This window comes from Euphorbia lathyris, chromosome 5, assembly GCF_963576675.1.
Source record: "Euphorbia lathyris chromosome 5, ddEupLath1.1, whole genome shotgun sequence".
NCBI classification, from domain to species: Eukaryota; Viridiplantae; Streptophyta; class Magnoliopsida; order Malpighiales; family Euphorbiaceae; genus Euphorbia; species Euphorbia lathyris.
The window spans coordinates 83,677,338-83,699,736 of record NC_088914.1 but is presented as its reverse complement, the minus strand read 5'-3'; the positions used below and the strand labels follow the sequence as shown (position 1 = coordinate 83,699,736).

At 35.3% G+C, this 22,399-nt stretch overlaps 1 protein-coding gene across 1 annotated transcript; it reads left to right on the top strand.

Moving 5' to 3' along the window:
• Positions 1-7,994: 7,994 nt before the first annotated feature.
• On the top strand, positions 7,995-12,403 carry LOC136231263 (transcription activator GLK1-like). The gene is made up of 6 exons (XM_066020588.1): positions 7,995-8,775; positions 9,988-10,128; positions 10,239-10,583; positions 10,682-10,741; positions 11,818-11,925; positions 12,037-12,403. Exons 1-6 carry the CDS (start codon positions 8,320-8,322, stop codon positions 12,184-12,186), a joined length of 1,260 nt encoding a protein of 419 aa, XP_065876660.1. The 5' UTR covers positions 7,995-8,319; the 3' UTR covers positions 12,187-12,403.
• Positions 12,404-22,399: the final 9,996 nt, after the last annotated feature.

The window sequence follows — 22,399 nt, the reverse complement described above, 5'->3', positions numbered from 1 at the left end:
GCTTCTGAGTTTTACTCCACTCAGCTTCCATTCTGTCATATTGAGTTCCGTTCTACTCAGCTTTGCTTGTGCTGACTTTTGTCCTGTCTTTAGTTTATATATTTTTGCACTCAATATTGAACAAACATATTAGTAAAATTAAATCAAAGCATCTAAATTTAATTGCCTCTTAATCATGGATGATTTTGTCAAATCAAAATCTTATGGAAAGGTGTTTCAACAACACTGTCCTTTGCGCCGACGAGAATGGTAAGTCAGTAGATAGCAAATTGTATCGAGGTATGATAGGCTCTCTACTTTACTTAACAGCAAGTAGACCGGACATTCAGTTCTCAGTATGCTACTGTGCTAGATATCAATCTAACCCTAAGGAATCTCATTACATAGCTGTAAAAAAAATCCTTAGATATTTGCAAAGCTTAGTGAACGCAGGTTTATGGTATCCCAACACTCATGGTTTTACACTCGTTGGATACACTGACGCTGACTATGGACGAGACAAGCTAGAATGGAAAAGCACATCTGGAGGATGTCATTTCTTAGGAAGCTGTCTTGTATCCTGGTTCAGCAAGAAGCAGGCGTCAGTAGCCTTATCTACCACTGAAGCTGAGTACATTGCTGCTGGACACTGTGTTGCTCAAGTCCTATGGATTAAGCAACAGCTTGAAGACTATGGTGTTCAAACAAAGACAATTGAGGTCAAATGTGACAACAAAAGTGCAATTGATCTATCCAAAAACCCAATTCAACACAGTAGGATGAAGCATGTCAGCATAAGACATCACTTCATTAGAGACCATGTACTCAAGGGTGAGATAAAGCTGACCTACGTCCCAACGGATGAACAGCTTGCGGATATCTTCACAAAGCCACTGGCTCATGAGCAGTTCAGCATACTGAGAGAAGCCATTGGTATGTTTAATCCTCTTCAGTAAATTCCAGCTCTTAATATATATTCATGCTGAGTGAATTAACATGTTGGGTGATCTATTATTTGCTGAGTGAATAGATGTATGCTGAGTGATTAATGCTGAGTGAATAGATGTATGCTGAGTGATTAATGCTGAATGAATGAATATCACATACTGAGCAAACATTGGCACCGAGTAGTTATCTCAAGCTAAGAAATCATCTGTTTGCATAAAACTGACCACTCAGAATATAAAACGCCTAGTATTCTAAACGCTGAATATAAGATCCGTTGCATTTAATGCTAGAGCACGCGAATAGCCACCTAGGATGATGTATGCGCCGAATGTGTCATAAAAGCTAGGATCATTGTCGGTTGACAATCCCAAGGCAAAACTGACACATGGATTCGATAAGATCCACTTTTCACTGCTATAAAATAATGGGTAAATCCCCATTGTTATCTCTTTACGCTTACCGAATTTTCTAGCATAAGCATTCTCTCTCTAAAAACTCTCAAAACTTCCCAATCTTTCTCTGAAACTATGACTAAGGTTTCTGTTAACATCTCTGGTGCCGGTCATCCTAAGACCAGTTCCGATGAAGCTTCCAGGCAAACTACTTCGCCTGAAGCTACAAAGGTCACTACGCCGAACAAAGGCAAAGCTGGCCAAGCCACCTCCTCTAAGGGAAAGCCGACCAAGGTCAGAACCTACACCAAAGTCTTCGCAGACGTTAGAGAGTGGAAAATAGACTTCTCACGATGGTTCTCTGAGGCCTTCGTAACAACCGAGCAACCATTCTGTGAATGGATATCGAAGAATGGCTGGACCGAGCTGTTCTCCATTAGAGATCCCACTTACCCTGACCTAGTAAGGGAATTCTACCACAACTTACGGGTTGCTAACGATAACCAGGACTACCTAGTAACCGTGGTAAAGGAGAAAACAATCTTCATCAACCCTACCTACCTTGCCAATTTGCTTAAATTGAAAAATGAGGGAACAAAGATGAGGAGAACTGGTGATCATGAAGGAACTGGGTATGTAGCCACCTTCTGCAAACCCCCTGGCCATTCTGGAGAAATCTCAAGTTCATCAATGGGCCAGCACCAAAAGATGGCACACTATCTGCTGACCAATTACATCTACCCCAAGATTAATTGCACTAGCTCAGCGACAAATTTTGAGCAATGCTTCATATGGCATATGCTGACCTACAAGCCCATCAATATGCCAGTTTTCCTAATCGCTGGCTTCCAGAGGAGCACAGGAACTCTTAGGCTGGGCTCACTTTTAACCAGAATCCTCAAAGACCATCAGGTTGACCTATTCGAGGAAACTTAGGCCCAAGGATCTAATATCACAACTGCTGCGCTGCGTGCCTTGAAATATGACCAACCGATTAAGAAAGGCAAAAATGTTGATGAGGCTGATGAGGAGACAACTGTCTCAAAGAAGGGGAAAAGGACAAAGGCTCCAGCTGCCCAAAAAAGGAAAGCTGTTGGGACGCCTTCAAAGAAGGCTGAGCCTCAGGCCAAGAAGCCTTAGTCAGCTGCTCAAAAAGGTCAGGAGAGACCTAAGTCAGCTGAGAAGAGAAGCAGGCAAGATGAGCCTGATACAGAGGAAAGACTGGAAGCTGAGCAACCTCTGAAGAAGAAGAAGTCTTCAGAGCTGACCCCAATTGATGCTGTCCCCATTGACATCATTGTTCCTGGTGATTCTCACTTCACACAATGTCAAGGAACTGAAGCTGAGCATCAAGAAGATGATGTGGAACTGGATGATCACTTCATCACTCAGGTGGAAGAAGAACTAGATAACTCAGATCAGGATGATGAGGAAGAAGAAGAAGAAGAAGAAGACAACGATCAGGATGACGCTGAGGAGACAGCAAGTGAAGAGGAAGCTGCTGACCCAACTAACAGTGAGTTGGATGCAAATAAAGTACAAGTACAAGCTAATCAGCCCAATGCTGATCAAGAAGAGACTTATCCTTCTCACTCAGGAGAATCTATCCAAGCTGATCCCACTCCTCCTCGCAGAAGAAGATTAGTAAAGGCAAGTCAGAAAACGGTCATTGACCTCCCTGTTCAAAAGCCGACTAAAGATCCTTCTTCTCTGAAGTTGAAGTTTTTCAGTAAGCAAGCCCCTTCTTCTCAATAAGCTTCTCTTAAAAAGCAAGCCTCTGTTTCTTCACAAAAGGAACAAGCCGACTTGAATGCTTCCGCCAACTCTACAAGCCAAATCGAGCAAGTTCTCGTCAATGTTGCTGCTCCAAGCACTGTGCTGACTCAGAACATTCCTGCTCCCGTCAGCACTGAATCCATTAGGGTCACTACTTCCCCAACCATAATTCCTGCCGATCAACCATCTCTTCCAGAACACCAAGTGCAGACTGAAAACTCACTTCCAGTCACTGACCCTGTCATAACTCTGACTCCTCCACAAACTGGTCATACTGAGGAAACCAGGCAACACGATAAAGGATCCCTAAGCTATCTGCATGCCATCGAGTCTGGCAGAAAACTCATCACCTCGGTGCAGTCATTAATTAAGGACATTCATCAAACTGCTGAACCTACTGCTGGGTCAAGTGGAAATACATCAACTCAGCTGTCCCAAGTCTCTCAGCTCTTAACTGAGGTTAAAGGACTGAAGGATTTTCTAAGTGATATGATCTCAATTCAATCACAACAGCCCAAGCAGGACTCAATAACGAAGCTGGCTGAGCTTCAACTGACAACGGTTCAACATCTTAACACTCTTCAAGGCCAAGTCCAGACCTTGTCAGCTGCGAATACTCAGTATGAAACTTCTGATGAAGTTAAAATGCTCTTTGCCCTGCTTCACACTGAGCAAACCAAGACCAACAATCAGCTGGCCTCCTACTCTCAATGCTCGGTGGAGCAAATTAGCGAAGCAGTTCGTCTGCGGAACTTGAATAAGCAAGAGATGGACACTGACCAGATGAAGCAAAATGAGATATTGGTCAACTCTCAAAGGATCTTCACCCATGTGCGTCATAACAATATCTAGCGTCAATATTATGACTCAGCACTGCTGAAGACCTTTCATCAAGTTTTTGCTGCGCAGTCAGATACAATTACTTGGGTAGGTAAGTCTCAAGCCTACATCCTGAGCTTACTCAGCGCCGCTGAACTAGGTATACCTAAAGATGTCTTGGATGAAGGCGTTATTGTTTTCGACGGTATCAATGAGAGTGCCGATAAACTTAAGGAGCTGTCCGGCGTGCTGACCACTGTAGTCTTGACCGACTCCTTTAGGATTCCTCCTCCACCCGATGCTGACAAAACGGGGGAGAAAGAACAAGCTAGAACTCAGCAAGAGGCTCCTAGAAGCAGTCAGTCTAAGCAAAAGAAAAAGAAGTAGAAATGGGCTAGCTTAGTTTTTGTAGTCTGTAGTCTCTATGTTCTTTTATGCTCATCTTTTGCTATGTATGCTGACTACTTTACTTCAATACAATACTTGCATCTTTTATCCTAACTTGAGTTATTTCATACGATGCTGAGTATTATGTTATTATGTATCTTCAAATACATCAACTGTGTTTACTGACTATAATACTTGTTGATTGTATCTTATGCTGATTAAATGTTTGACATTGTCTTGTATGATTATAAAACACTGTCTCATAAGACCCATTGAACAAAATGATTACTCAGTGCACTCTGAATGTTAAACCTTCCGTTTAATACTGAGTAAAATAGAATATGTTCCATGAGTTGACCTATATCTGAAAACTGACCTTAGACTTACTCGATTAAACCTTGAGTAAACTAAGTCAGCAGCTCAACCCTGATGGGGGAGTTTGCAAAGCAATAATAGGTCAACTATCATGGGGGAGCTCAACACTGAGTTCCTCGCTGAATAGTTTTGCCAACATCAAAATGGGGGAGTTTGTTGAAACACCTTTCCACATGATTTTGATTTGACAAAATTATCTAAGTAAAATTAAATATATTCTAAACACACTAAGTTTAAATGCTTTGATTTATTTAACTAATGTGTTTGTTCAATGTTGAGTTAAATTGTTTATAAGACATAAAGACTAAAAGACTTAAAGCCCAATACGGAAGTCAAAGCCCAAGTCAAACAGATCAAGACAACTCGGCCCGCGTGTGCAAAACGTTGTCGTTATGAACAAAACGCAACTCAGCGGAAGAAGGATCTAGAAGACCTTTGTTAAACAACTTCGGAATGAAGCTGCTAAGTTGAATCGACAAAGAGTACAAGATAGCAGCTGAGCAAGAACAACTTCCAGACAAAGTGTTTCCACTTTGGGTAAAGTTCAGAAGACACAGGACGCTGTGTAGTTGACCTTACCATAAATGAAGAGACATTCTGCCAAACTGACTAAAAGCTGACCAAGGACAGAAGATACTCAAATCTGATTGGCCGAGAGCTCTGAGCAAGACTGAGTGACAACGACAGGAAGCCGTTTCCCTCCAACGGTTATTTCGAAATTCGAAATGACTGATGTCTCAGACGTCTCTATAAGTAGTGCCCTTCAGTTGCTTCATTCAATACAGAACATTATCAAGCCATTACACTGACCAAAATTCTACTCAAGTTCTGTGAAGAAAAGCAAAGCAAATTCTTACACCAAATTATATATCTTTCGTGTAAAAGTCTAGAGTGATTATCTAATCATCTAAGGTGTCTTAGCAATTGTTGTTTAGGACAAATCTTTATCATTTCTAGAGATTAGAAAGGAGAGGCTGAGTACTCGGTTATAGTACTCAGCGAGAGATTAGGAGTGAGTAGAGGTATAGAGGAAGGTACTCTTATTATACTCAGCTTCTAAGTTGTAAAAGGTTTGATGCTCTACCGTTAAAGGAGAATTCGAAAGCTCGGAACGTGTTCCGAGTATAGGACGTAGGCTTAGAGGCCGAACCTGGATAAATCTGCTGAGTAACATCTTTCTAACCTTAAACTCCTTAATATATATATTGCTTGCTTAAACAAAACTGACCAAGTAAAGAGGTCACGCTGAGTTGTGTGCATTGAGTATCTGAGTTCAGGAATAGACTCAATTGCTATCTCCTGACTCAAAGAAAGAAGCTGACTTAGTCATCAGTTGACTAAGCTAGTGTCTTAATTAACTCAGCGCGCTGTGTAATCCTTTTTCAAAGAAAAAGAAGTCTGCCTTAACGTACTAAAATTTTAAATAGTTCCTATCCCCCCCCCCTTGGAACTAACTTGTTACGTTATAAGGGACCAACAGGTTATCAAACAAGGTCCAATCTGTTCAAATCCATTGCTTATTTTCAATATTTATAAATCAGTTACAAGTGGACATTTCTCTTAGATACGCTTGAAATTCCTTGATGTTGGTAGTGTACTTCGTGAATCTATTGTGGGTGATGCTGAGATAGGTAGATATTGTTTTTTTATTTATAATTATTATTAACATTAAGGATTATGAGTCTGAGTCTCTATCCTTATAAATTTACAGGGATATTAACAATGCTTACATATATGAGAAGATTGATTGAAGAGTATGACATGTAAAGATTTCTTTAACTTATTGAGTATGTGTAATTTAGATTGTTATCTTATTTGAGAAAAAGTGCATTAGGGGGTTGTGACTATATGTATGAATATAAATGCTACGTCAACCTGCTGCAACATGAGTTATATTGTTTGATGCGTGTTAGGTGTATGGTTTTGGCTTAAATAGGTATGAACTGATTAGCATGCTCTTACATTTTAGCCATTGCTGATGAATCTGCCAGGAAACCTCAGCAGACCTTCGTTGAAGCAGACACACGGCATATGTAGAATAAAATTCAATCCAGAGTTTCAACCAACCCGCTCCTATGCCACATCCATCACGAATATGACTGCGTGTAATTCGGAAATGTGAGCAGAAGCCTAGGCGACGGAGAAGGAAAACATCCTCGAGCAAAACCTCTATCCGATCTGAAGATTCCGTCAGCTCCCGCTGCACTTAGTGATCCCAATGTCGACCCATCCGTGTTAAATTTAAGCCACCGTCGGGGAGGGGAAATCCACTAAACACAGATACTGTTTGGAGCAGGAGGAGGTCTCTGCAATATTGGGAGTTGATGTATAGGGTTCGTCTGTCATAAATGTTGTTGCAGCATCCTTTGCCTAAATTGTCAGATTCAGAATAAGTGCTCGTAGCTTGGTAACGAAAATTTGGATTGAAGGAAGATCGGAATAAAAAATGCCACCAGATGAGCCACATCCAGCTAATGACTACAAACTGCCAGAGAGAATGAACTTGTTTGCCAAATCGAAAACCAATTAGTCTGCTAAAAAATTCAGTGACATTACCTGAGAAATCGATGATTACTCCAAATGTATAGCTGAGGTGCCGCCAAAGAGCTTTAGCAAACGAATAGAAAATAAAAAAGATGAGGAGCATATTCCGAGAATGACTTATAAAGTATATAACGTGATGTCATGATGATGATACCGCGGCTCTCAAGACCAACACTATATAAAGACATACAAACTCGTAGAAAAGCTCTCCAAACTCTCTATCTATCTATTACTCGTTTTCTCATAAATAATTTTCCAAAGACGTCATTAACTTAGACATTGGAGTACAGACACATATTATCGATCCTCATGACTTTTTTTTATTCCACAAATTACTCTCTCTATTTGTCTAATTTAATTGACTCCTATATTTTCTAGCAAAAATATATTAATAACTTTAATTTTGTGTTTGCTAAATGGTCTTCTTAAGGCTATTAAAACCTTTTTTTTTTTCGGGTAACCCATACACATATTTATGAGCTAGTTAAAGCATTTAATGTTTGGACAAATCATAGACTAGGTTAAAGCATTTAATATGTGACTCAAACATAATAAATATTATTCTCTTTTTTTTTTTTACAGTAAATACTATTCTAATTATTAACTTACAACTTTTGGATATATATCAATATTATATAATATTATAAAGTTGACGAACCCTTTTCCAGATTTCAAAATCTAAAAGGAAAAAGGTCATCCACAAACACTATATAAAATTAAAATAATAATGCAATAATTACATCAATAATGAATTATAAAGCTCTCACTCAAACAAAACAAAAACATATATTAAAAAACAAAACTCTGAGATCTCTTTTCTAAGTTGTGGTTCAGATCCAAACCTCTCCACACTCTTCAAATTCTGCCAAAATCCTTCATTTCCATCATACCCTCCATTCTTTGTCTCCACCCTCCACCTCCATCTCCGTCGTCATTCGCCGGAAAATCAAGAACTCCAAACGAAAAACAAGTTTATATACCCTTTATCCCTTATATGACCATGCAATTATTTTCTACTGTAATTGCACCATAAATAGTATAAAGTTTGTATCTTTGTATATATATATATAGAAAGAGATATTCTTGAAAATTAGTATTGATGCTAGCTGTTTCATCCTTCACAACTCCGTCCATCATCAAAGAAGATGAGAGGCAAGAACAGATGGGGAGTTTCTGTGGCGGCGGAAATGAAGAATTCTCAGTTGACTTGCTGGAAAGTATCAATTTTGATGATCTTTTTATGGGGATCAATGATGGGGATGTGTTACCGGATTTGGAGATGGACCCTGAGATCTTTGCTGATTTCTCTATTAGTACAGGGAGTGGTGGTGGATGTGGCGGCGGCAGTGGTGGCGAGGAGTCGGAGATGAACTCTTCCGGGTCTAGTGAGAAATTAGTAGTGGAGGAGGATAATTCAAGAAAAGAAGAACAAGAAGAAGAAGATAAGGGTTTGGGATTGGATTCAAGAAAGAGAGATGTTAATTTGAAAGCTAGTGATAAGGGGAGAAAATCATCAACACATGCTAAGAATAATCAAGGGAAGAGAAAAGTGAAGGTAATACTAACAATAATATATCCTATGTTGCACGGAACTCCTCTTCAGTAGCGTTTCCACCTAGTGTCTATTCTCGATTCAGCTTGGTTCCCGTTTTCTACTGAGTCTGTTTCTCTTTCCGTGCAACATAGATTATATCATAAAAACAAATCAGGGTTTTTAGATGTGAAGAGAAAAGTGAAGTTAGTACTAACAATAATATATCCTATGTTGTTGTACGAAACTCCTCTTCAGTAGCGTTTCCACCTAGTGTTCATTTCCGATTCAGCTTAGTTCGGTTTTCTACTGTGTCTGCTTCTGTTTTCATGCAACATAGATTATATCATAAAAACAATTCAGGTTTTTAGATGTGAAGAGAAAAGTGAAGGTAATACTAACAATAGTATATCCACTGTGTTGCACGAAAACTCTTCTTCAGTAGGGTTTCATGAAGGGTCTGTTTCTCTTTCCATTTCCATTTCCGAGCTAGGTTTCTTAGAAATAAGGTTCCCGTATGTCCTTTTGGGTTTCCAGTTTCGGTTTTTCAGATAAGACTAAAATGAAAAATCATACCCTAACAATTTTGTTGTACTTCTCAAATGGGAGCCAAAGAATTCAAGAAACATGGAAGTTCTTGGATGAAAGAGATCTAGAACTTTTCCATCTAGTTCTTTACAAATCATGAAAATCAGATTCGAGTCAGAAAAGTCTCTTGTCGGTGCAAAGTTTGTTAAACAATTGTTTTAAAACTCGAACTTGAGACATTGTTTAACTAGAAATTCCAAACTGTTCAATCAGATTCGAGCCAGACAAGTCTCTCCTAATAAGTAAAGTTTGTTAAACAACTGTTTTAAAACTCGAACTTAAAACATTATTTAACTAGAAATCCCAAACTGCTCAATCAGTTTCGAGCCTGAAAAATCTCTCCTAAAGGGTAAAGTTTGTTAAACAACTGTTTCAAATCTCGAACTTAAAACATTGTTTAACTAGAAATTCCAAACTGCTCAATCAAATTCGAGTCAAAAAAGTCTCTTACGAGATAAAGTTTGTTAAACAACTCTATTAAAACTCGAACTTGAGACATTCAGACATTCTTTAACTAGGAAATATTAATTTCTCCAACCTTACTGGGTTTTTGAAAAAAAATTATTTTAGCTTCAAAACTTGTGAAAAAGACAGTTTTTTTTTTTTTTTAAAACTTTTTTCATTTGATTTATCTTGAATTGTGTGTAGGTGGATTGGACTCCAGATTTGCACAGGAGGTTTGTGCAAGCAGTGGAACAGCTTGGGGTGGATAAGGCAGTGCCTTCTAGGATTTTAGAACTTATGGGTATTGATTGTCTCACTCGCCACAATATTGCCAGTCATCTTCAAGTACGTTACGTTACATAATGTTATGTTATCTATATATTTTATACGATTATCGACTAAATTTAGGTTAACCAACAAGAAGTAATAACCTAATTGGCTTTTTATTATTGCAGAAATACAGATCTCACCGCAAACATTTGCTAGCTCGTGAAGCGGAGGCCGCAACATGGAGCCATAGACGGCAAATGTATGGGGCGGCAGGCGGCGGAGGGAAAAGAGACATGACACCTTGGCATGCTCCGACTATGGGGTTTCCTCCTGTCGCGCCACCCATTCATCACCACCCGCATTTTAGACCCTTACATGTATGGGGTCATCCACCAATGGAACAACCTATAATGCATATGTGGCCTAAACATTTAGCTCATAATTCACCACCTGCACCACCACCGCCAATATGGCCTCTACCACCACCAGACGCTTCGTATTGGCACCACCAACAGCAACAACAACAACGGGTAATTAAATAAGTTTGTTTTAAAGTTTCTATAGATGAATAACTATAAATTTATGTATTTATTGGTCGAGAGTATTACAGTAAAATTTTATTTTGTAGGTACCAAATGGAATAATCCCAGCAGGCACACATTGCTTTCCACAGCCAATGGCACATACGGTAAAAAACAATACAAATAATTTACTTACTTTTTTTGGACACTACAATGCTGTTGTTTTCTTCAGTTTTGGATTCTTATACATGGATTTGCTATTTCGTTGGATTCTCTTTTCAGTAATAATTTGGAATAACCATAAAAAATAAATCTTATATTTTTTAGTATAGGCAAAATACTCTTTATAATTTAAAAAAGGAAATTTAAAAAAAAAAATCATGGATTTGAGATTTTCTCCATTTACAAAAAAAAAAAAAACAAAATATTATATTTTAGGCAAAATACTCTTTATATGAAAAATAGTCTGCATGGTGAAGAAAGATTATAAATATAGATTTGAGAGTTTCTCAATTTACAAAAAAAAATATAGGTTTTTTCAATAAAAGCATAAATAAATAAAAGACATTTCTGTGTCTGTTCAGGAAGAGTGGACATGTCCACCGCCATTTCTTAGCAATATTCTTTCATCTGATTTAAGTTAATAAAATTTGGCATTATTTAAAAAAATAAAAAATAAACGACATGTGAATCATTTTATTAAAAAATTATTTTAAATGTTTTTATATATCCGAAGGAGTACAATTAATAGGATGGAAAAACTACTGATTTTTTTTGAATATTTTCCACGCATATTAAATTTAAATAGTTTTAATAAAATATTTTATCTTTGCAAATAGATGAAACCTCAAACTCATATATGCAAATTTTAAACCACGAAAACATCTAAAAATACATAAAATCACAAGGTTTATTTTGTATTTTGTTATATTAATTTTTACTTTATATGTATATATATAAGAAAGGGAATTTTTACCATACTCTTGGAGTAATATACTCGAAAGCAAAGCAAAAGAAAAATGAATATTATTTCATGGGAGATGATTATTATTAAGAAAACGACTTATCTTTAATTCTTTGAGCCTGAGTTGAACTTTCTATTTTTATTTTCATTTTTTAAAAAACTTATATATTTGAAAGATGTATGCTTAACTGGATAAGATAGACATGTCATATCTACATATATATATTTGCATTATAAACTAAATATTAATTTTATTAATGTATTTTCCAAATTTGGCAGAGATATTCGGCTCCTGTTCCCGGCATTCCGCCCCATGGGATGTACAAAGTAGATGCAGCAGCAGCAAGACATACAGGGCCTCATCCTCCCCCATGCGACTTTCATCCGGTGAGCCCCTCTCTTATTAAATATATGACCTGACATTAAATTATCGACTCGACATACAATATAATTTCTCTTTTAATTTCATTAATCGGATCTATTGCACCGGATTTACAGTCGAAGGAGATCATAGATGCAGCCATTGGAGACGTTTTATCAAAGCCATGGCTGCCACTTCCACTTGGCCTGAAAGCGCCATCTTTAGATGGTGTTTTAGGGGAGCTGCAACGCCAAGGTGTTGCCAAGATACCTCCTACTTGTGCTTGATTTCGACGCATCAATTCAATGGTGTCTGTTTTTTTTCAGCACAATCAATCAAATCTGACGACATTTCCTCGTGTAAATCTTCTAATCTCTGCGACTTTTTCTTACTCTGAGTTTCTCTTTTTTCTTGTTCTTGTTGTTATTTACAAGGACAGGTTTTCTTGTACTACCTTAATAATGTGCAATAATAATAATAAATATCTATCAGTTTTTCTTTTTCCTTTCTTCTTTTCTTCTTTATATTTTTGCATTTTCCAATATATATATATATATAAATCAAGAGAAATAAACTAAAAAACTGTCTACAAAAGGCAAGGAAAAGCATAAAAGGTAAACCTAAAAAAATGAAACATATACAATAGTAATAATTCCGATAAATCCACAGTAAGATGTAAACGAGACTTGGTAGTTCGCAAATTATTCAAGCTCGGCTCGGTGAAAGCTCGATCAAAACTCGGCTTGATAGGGCTCGACTCGAGTTTGGGATCGGCTCGAGCACTAACGAACTGAGTCCGAGTTTCCTCAGGAAAAGCTGGAAAGCTCGCGAGCAGGCTTAATTATTTTTAATTACTATATATATTTCATTATATACATATATATTTAGGCCCTGTTTGGGAATTAGTTGTTAGCTGTTAGCTGATTACATTAGCTGTTAGCTGATTACATTAGCTGTTAGCTGATTACATTAGCTGATTTGACTAGCTGTTTGTGTAGACCTGTTTGGTAAAAATTAGCTGATTGATAATAGCGGTTTGTGTAAAAAAAGACGAATAAGGGCATTAATTTTGGCGCAGGAGAAGAGGGAGTCTATCTATTAGGGTTAAAGAAGTCCATTAATTTTAATATTCCAAAACGCTAATTGAAAAAGCTCATTTTAAGAGCTTTTTCTAAATTAGCGTTTTCATCCCAAAACTCTCTCCCAAACCTCTCTCCACCAAACACTCTAATCAGCGGTTTCAGTGGTCAAACCTCTAAAATTGGTCAAAACCGCTCTTTTTATCCCAAAACGCTCTTTACCAAACAGGGCCTTAGTATATATTTCATTGGTTTTTATTAGTTTTTATCAAAATTTACAACTCAAATAAGATTTAACCAATTAAAAAATGACACGAAAAAGCTTAGACATTTGAATCTTTAGCCATACAATTAGGTTTTGATAAAGAACAAAATACATTACAAACTTTAATATATATTTCATTGTTTGAAAAAAAATTCCGAGTTTGTGTTTTCCGACCATATGTACCATCTACTATTCTGGAATTTCGATAATAATGATTGTTTTTCTTTATAAATATTTTAAACCCATATGGAATATGTCATAAGGCTTTTTTGTTTTCTACACTACTTATTCTATATATGTATGATAAATTTGGTTAAAGCTCGTTAGAAGCTCGGCTCGGTCGAAGCTCGGTCAGATTCGGTCAAAGCTCGACTCGATGAAAGCTCGTCAAACCTCAGTTCGAGAGGGCTCGGCTCGAGATATTAACGAGCCAATACCGAATCTACCTAGGGTTCGACTCGGCTCAGCTCATTTACATCCCTAATCGAGATCCTTGCAGATAAATTAATATGTATTGATCTTACCGCATTCATACACATCTAATAATTTAAGTTGCTGTGACTATGAGTTATCTAGATAAATAAGTGGCTCATGATGACTTCGAAAACGAAAACAAATTATGGACGATGCTTCAAAAATCAAGTTAACAAGAGATATGGAAAATGTATGACAATATGGTTAAAAACAGCAGTTAGTGTTTCCCTTAGAAAAGAGGTGGAAGTCGGGTCCCTTCACGGCATTAAGGCAAGTAGAACTGGTCCCTGCATCTCCCATCTGTTTTTCGCGGATGATTCATTGATTTTTGGGCGTGCAAACGAGACTGAAATCGCTAAAGTGAAAGTGCTGCTCCAGAATTATGAAAAGGCTTCAGGGCAGATGGTAAATTATGCAAAGTCGGAGGTATTTTTTAGTGCAGGGGTCCCGCATGAAAAACGAAATGCTATATGTCAATCCCTCAGGGTGGGAGAAACGGGAGCCTTCCCTAAGTATCTCGGGTTACCCACCCTTATCGGTAGATCGAAAAAAGAGATTTTGTCAAATATCAAGGACCGAGTGATAAAAAGGGTGCAGGGCTGGAAGGAGAAATTTTTGTCTATCGAGGGAAGGGAGGTGCTTATCAAAGCAGTTGTCCAGGCTATACCGCAGTATGGTATGTCGTGTTTCCTCCTCCCCGAGACCTTATGCAATGAAATTCAACAACTGATTAGCAAGTTTTGGTGGGGTGGAAAAGAAGGGAAGAGGGCCATGCATTGGCTGACATGGGAAGCTGTCTGTCATCCGAAGGAGAGAGGTGGGTTAGGTTTCAGGTGGATTCAGTACTTCAACCTAGCACTGATAGCTAAACAATGTTGGCGAATCATGACACGACCTGATTCCTTATGTTCACGGGTCCTCCATTCTAAATACCTTGGTGGCTCTGACATCCTGGACGTGGTAATCCGACCGAATCCGAGCTACTTCTGGAGAGGTGTCGTTAAAGCCAAAGAAATTATCCGTGAAGGGCTGATGTGGCGAATCGGTAATGGGGAGTCGGTGCAATCTGGAATGACTACTGGCTACCGACAACTAATGCTAAACGACCACTCATTAGCCTTAGTAGTCCAAAGCCGATTATGGTACATGAACTTATTAACCCCGAAACAAAACAGTGGGACGATGGACTGCTGAATCTGCACTTTGCACCGGATGAAGCAGCTGATATTCGCAGAATCAGAATCAACTTCCGCCAGCCGAAGGATGAACGGTACTGGGGTACGGAGAAATCTGGCGAATTCTCTGTGAAAAGCGCCTATCACATTGCTGAAGCTCTGCGAAGAAGAGCAGCGGATATCCCTGAGCAATCATCAGTTAACACATCAGCACAGAAAAGGATATGGAAGCTGAAAGTTCCGCTGAAAATCATGCACTTCCCGTGGAGGATGGCTAAAAATATTTTACCATGCTTCGGGAACCTTGCAACTCGCGGGATTCAGGTTCCGCGAGCATGCCCGATGTGCTTCTCCTCTAATGAATCTATCTGTCATGTTTTTTTTGCAGTGCAGGTGGGCTCGTAATTTCTGGAAATCGGCAGGCCTTGCGAAACGGGTGGACAAATTTGCTGCACCAGATATACTGTCATGGGTAAGCTGCTGCATCGAGAGTCTCACGGAGGCGGACCTAAGTCTATGGGCAGTCCTTTGATGGAAATTATGGTATAGACGAAATAAAGTGGTGCACGACGCGACATGGCTCCCGGACGAAGAACTTCACAATCAAGCGCGGGTTCTGCTGGCTGATTATCGAATGCCGACGAAGCAACCTTCCTCTCCGGTTAATTCTGTGGTGCCAGGCCGTGAATCTACAAAAGCTTGGTCGTTTCCCCCAACCGGCATGGTTAAAATCAATAGCGACGCCAAATATGGGGGCCAAGGCCAAGTGTGTAGGGCAGACATGGTGGCACGTAATTCCGAAGGGTTGGTTATGGCATCGGCTGGTATCCCAATCCAAACCTGCAGCACCGTGGAGGAGGCTGAGTTACAAGCCATTCTGGAAGTAGTATACTTTGCGAGGGACTGTGGTTTTAATAATATCATTGCGGAATCGGACGCGAAAACGGTCGTGGAAGCTCTTAACACGGGAATTTTACCACAATCTCGTTTACTTTTCTTATATCAGGATGTTTTGGCCTGGAGCTCGATATTTGTATCGCTTTCTCGTTTGTTCACATGGAGGGTAACCGTGCTGCACACGCGCTTGCCGAATGGGCAACGCCTCTATCATCTCCCCTGTTTTTTTATCGAGGATGTGCCGGATCCTATTTGGTCTTGTATTCATTCTGATGTAAACTCTCCTATTTAATTAATCTTAAGAATCTTTCATCAAAAAAAAGAAAAGAAAGAAGAAATAGAGAAATTTTGAGAGATTGAAATGTTATCTTAAGACGTTTTATATAACTTTGGTATTGCATGTTGTTTGTGTGAAGATGTCTCATTTTTATTTCAATATATATATATATATATATATATATATATATATAGGAGGGCTCTTGTGAGAACCCTTTCTTAGGTGAGGACACTTGCTTAGGTGAGAACCACCTAAAACTACGTAGTTTAAAGTCTAAAAATTAAAAAAAAATGCTGCTACTATGGGGGTTTGAACATTGGACCCTTTGTTTACACTCCTTATTACTTACCACTAAGCTAATTACTTTTCTTGTGTGTTATGTCGCGCGCTGATTAATATACCACTGCACTTCTAGCTTCTATTGTTTAATATTTGACGCATGCACTTATTAATATCGATTTAAATGTGCATTATAATGAATTATTAATAGAAAAAAAAGAAACGTGCATAATAATTAATTATTAATAGAAAAAAATCCAAGAACATGCTCTAATTTCTTATTTATTTAATTTCTCCATATTTTTGTAATTTATGTTTTAAAATGTTAAGGACGATGTTCTAAATATTGTTTAATATTTGACGCATGCACTTATTAATATCGATTAAATATGCATAATAATGAATTATTAATAGAAAAAAAAAGAAATATGCATAATAATGAATTATTAATAGAAAAAAATACAAGAACATGCTCTAATTTTTTATTTAATTCCTCTATATTTTTGTAATTTATGTTATATAAGAAAATATACGTTATGTTTTTTCGAACATGAGTTATAAATTATATTATAGAACAAACACGAACTATAAAGTTTAGAACGTACGATATATTTTTTAGAACATACGTCATGTTTTTTTAGAACATGTGTTATGTTTTTACGAACATGAGTTATAAATTATATTATAGAACAAATGAAAAAACGATCCAGATATCTACTGATTTTTTTAAAACATTATACTTAATTTTTGGAACATAAACTATAAACTTTAGAACATGTGTTATGTTTTTTAGAACATGCGTTACGCTTTTTCGAACATGAGTTATAAATTATATTATAGAACAAATGCAAAAATGATCGAGATATTTACTGATTTTTTTTAACATTATACTTAATTTGGAGAACATAAATTATAAAGTTTAGAATTATGTAACATTATTTAGAATTCCGTCCTTAACATTTAAAAACATAAATTACAAAAAATATAGAGGAATTAAATAAATAAAAAATTGGAGCATGTTTTTGGATTTTTTTGTTCTATTAATAATTCGTTATTATGCACATTTTTTTTCTATTAATAATTTATTATTATGCACATTTAATCGATATTTAATAAGTGCATATGTCTAATATTAAACAATAGAAGCTGCATGGATAATGGTATATTAATCAGCGCGCTCCATAATAGATAAGGAAAACAATTGTTGTTTAATAAAACAGTAAATATATGGACCATTTTTGCATTTGTTCTATAATATAATTTATAACTCATATTCTAAATAACATAACGTATGTTCTAAAGTTTATAGTTTGTGCTCCAAAAATTAAGTATAATGTTCTAAAAAAATCAGTAGATATCTGGATTGTTTTTTCATTTGTTCCAAAAATATAATTTATAACTCATGTTCGAAAAAACATAACACATGTTCTAAAAAACATAACGTATGTTCTAAAGTTTGTAGTTTGTGTTCCAAAAATTAAGTATAATGTTCTAAAAAAATCAGTAGATATTTGGATCGTTTTTTCATTTTTTCCAAAAATATAATTTATAACTCATGTTCGAAAAAACATAACACATGTTCTAAAAAACATAACGTATGTTCTAAAAAATATGTCGTACGTTCTAAACTTCATAGTTCGCGTTTTAAAAGTTAAAATATATGTTGTTTCAAAAAAAAAAGTTAAATTATATGTTATAACGTATGTTTAAAAAAATATATTTTCTTATATAACATAAATTACAAAATATAAAGGAATTAAATAAATAAGAAATTGGAGCATGTTCTTGAATTTTTTCTATTAATAATTCATTATTATGCACATTTTTTTCTATTAATAATTCATTATTATGCACATTTCTTTTTTTTTTCTATTAATAATTCATTATTATGCATATTTAATCAATATTAATAAGTGCATGTGTCAAATATTAAACAATGAAAGCTACAGTGCGATGGTATATTAATCAACGCGGCACATATTACACAAGGAAAGTAATTGGTTCAGTGGTAAGTAATTTGGAGTGTAAACAAGTGGTCCAAGGTTTGAACCCCCATGACAGTAGCGTTTTTTGTTTAATTTTTAGACTCAAAACTACGTAGTTTTAGTGGTTCTCACCTAAGAAAGTGTCCTCACCTAAGAGGAGGTTCTCACTTGATCCCTCCCCTATATATATATATATATATATATATAGGCAACTATGGGCGAATGATGGGAATTGTACCCGCGCTATTTTTCGAAACTACTTTTTATCTTTTAATTTTAAATAGAAAATAAAAAGTGTTTAATATTTACTACTTAACCGTAACAACAAGTAGCAAACAGGAATATAAAAAATAAACTGCCTTAAATCCCAGAGAGAAATATGTCAATTGTGATGCCTATGATTTACAAAGAAAAAAAAATGATTAACCTTTAAAATTTACTTTTAACTATACATATATATATATATACATACGGGTAAATTACACCAATAGTCAAGATTAACCAATTATTTACAAATGTTTCAAACTATTAAATAAATTTATTTAAATGTCAAATTTGGTAGTTATTTTTAAATCTGTATTTTTTTTACAACTGATTAACTGAAAATTTGACAAAAAAAAATGATATTATGATATTTTAAGATTTAAAATCATATAATGATAAAATACATAAAAACGATTTTCATAATTGTAAATAAAAATTAAAATCTGATTTTATATGTAATTTTCTCTATACATATATAATTTGTCAAACACCACAATAATATGAGAAAACAATTTTTCAAAAAAGATAAAATAAATAAGTAGATCAAAATTTAATTAATAAATTGATGTAAGTTTATATTCCAACTCTAAACCCCTTAAATCTAGACGAATAACAAACAAAAATTATAAGGTGAGAATACAAATTAGCCGTTTTGACTTTTTAGGCAAGAATGTACTGTTTCTATTAAATTAGTATTTGCTTTTTTTTATCCAAACCGTAATTGAAGTTTTCGTTTGCGATAAAAAAAATTTCTAAAGTTTTTTTATGTGTTACTAAAAATAATAACCTCAAAATTAAAATGAGCATTAATAATCTCAAATTTGAAAAATTCAAAGATTTGATGATGTTTTAAAAAACTTTAATTCTTAAACTTTTTAATTTTATTTAGGTGTTGTTTGGTGAAGAGAAAGAAAATAAATGAATTTGAGAGTAAACTCCGAAAATGATGATTTTGAAAAGTAAAATATTTGGTTTTATAGTAATGTAGTACTAACCAACTTTAATTCTTTAAATTTTCCATTTTAAGATCATTAACGGTCATTTTTATAGTATCAAACTAAAAGATCATCGTTTTTAGCAAAACGAAAAAACTCCACAAGTTTTTATATGGATTTTACCCTGAAATTAATAATTGAGATTCAGTTAACAAACTACTCTTCGGTTTATTTCTACTCGACTTTATCTAGAAATGTCAATGGATAGAGTATCTCCTCTAGTATCTAACCATGATTTTTGGTTAAGGAAGGAGGAGCCTTTACTATTCCACCACAACTACTTGTGGTTCATGAGCTGTTAATTCTGAATAACCTTATATGTAATAAAGATATATTGAAAATAAATTGTTATATAATAACATAAAGTATTTGGAGTTTAAATTTCCTTGGTGGAGCTTATTTCTTTTTTATTTTTTATTTCTTTTTTCACTTGTTGAAAGGTGCTTGTATCTTGTTTTTTTATTGACACTCAAGTTTTGGATCTTCTATTGTTTTTTTATATATATATTAAAGAAAATTAAATGTCTAATCTTTAATTTTACTGATATTCACATTAAGTTTCCATTAATTATTTTCATTTAATAACATAACTCTTAATTTAAATATTAAATTAATAGATAATACAAACTTTTTTATATAAAAGATAAATGCAAACTTAATAGTGGATTTTAAAAATATTTGAGGTCCCTTAACTTTTAGAGAGCATAGATGCAGGTTTTAGTAGATTACTTCTAACTCTTGCCATTATAGGTATGTAAAAAAAAAACCACTATTTAACCTAAGATGGATTTAAAAAAACACATAGTGGGATGAGCTTGTGTTATAATAATAATGGGTCAGATCCATCTAAAGATATGGAGGATTAGGGTTAGGCTTTGCCCTAATATATAAACTTTAAATAGAAACCTAAGCCACCTAAAATCCTAATTTCATATCAATCTAAGAGATGAAAAATTCTACTGTGGATCGGGACCAGTAGCGGTTTTTCCATTCAGACTAGGGTTGTGCATTATGCGGTTTGAAACCGCAAAACCGAACCGAACCGACACTGTTCGGTTTTTCGGTTCGGTTTTATTATTACACGGTTCGGATTCGGTGTGTTATTTTGGTGAATATCGGTTTTCGGTGCGCTTCGGTTCGGTTTCTAATAAAAATCGAAATAACCGAACCGCACTGATTAGTTGCTAGTATGTCGTTTTATTTGGAAAAAAATTTTAATCCTTCCTAAATTTATACACAGCACCTATCTAATGATAACACAACCTGCTAATTTTTTAATTTATGATTCTACAAAAAAAAAAAAAACATTTAATATAACCATTAAATTCTAATTTAACATCTATTTACTTTAACTTTGAATTTAATATAACCATTAAATTCTAATCTAACATCGATTTACCTTAAAAAAACATTTAATATAACCATTGATTTATGCTCTTACTTAGTATATGAATTAAAACTTGGGTTTTTCTATCATGTGCCCAAAGGGCACATGATAGTAAAAGATTTTGCACACATTAAGCCTTTATTAGTCTTTCTATTTTCAAGATCCTACTTAATTAGTGAGATTATCAATAAATGTTTAATTAAAGAATATATATTCTCTCTCCTCTCTTTTCTCCTTACCAAAATACTATCAAACTCCTAAAAATTCTACGCCCACAACGATAAATAATACATCCAACAACGCAGAAAGTTTGAGAGATACGATAATCATGTAACGAGAAGTGAAGGAATATATACCTTTCATGGGAGTCTTTTTGTGCACTTGAAAAAATTATATCACCTTCCATTAATTTTCAGAAAATAAGAGATTCGTCTTCAAGAGTTCCCCAGAATTTCAGATAGAATAGCAAACAGATTGAACGAGAATGAGAAACGTTAGGAGTTTGATAGTATTTTGGTAAGGAGAAAAGAGAGGAGAGAGAATATATATTCTTTAATTAAACATTTATTGATAATCTCACTAATTAAGTAGGATCTTGAAAATAGGAAGGCTAATAAAGGCTTAATTTGTGCAAAATCTTTTACTATCATGTGCCCACATGATAGAAAAACCCTTAAAACTTTGTGCTTTTTAGATTATTTGTAAAGTTTTATATTAATTCGGTTAATTCGGGAAAAACCGAACCGAACCGAAAAGAAATCGGTTCGGTTTATGTTCTTACGTCGGTTCAGTTCGGTACAAGATTTTTAGATATTTCGGTATTCGGTAAATTCGGTTCGGTTCGGTTTTAAACCGATGCACAACCCTAATTTCAGACGATGTCACATCAGCAGTTGGTATGACGTGGCATCATCTAAGTGGAGGGATCGTTATTGGTCTCAGTCCACAGTAAAAAATATTCTTATGTCAGACAAATCAATTACCTTTTTCTGACTCACTCTTTGCACCACCCCTCTCTCTATCTCAATTGTCCTCTCTTAGTTCATGGACTATTGTTTTCATCTCCCCGTTAATCTCGGCACGAGTAATTCGTGACCGGTAATACGAGCTCATGGTAATTCTAATGTCTAGAATCCTCTTAAGTTCTAACTTCCCATGTTTACTAACAAAAATTGAGTGAGGGAAAAAGTTGAATTGTAAAAGAAAAAAGAAATAATAAATAAAGATAATTTGATATATCTAGCTAGTTGTGTTGAAGTGTTTATTGGTTGGGTTCCCCACATGATAAAATTGGATGAATTGATTATGACAAAGTTTGATATGTCTGAATTCAAATTATTAAAGTACATCACACACACAGCAAGATTTTCGAGAGACATGTTATTATAAAACTAATTTTGGCTTTATTTGAATTCTTCACAAC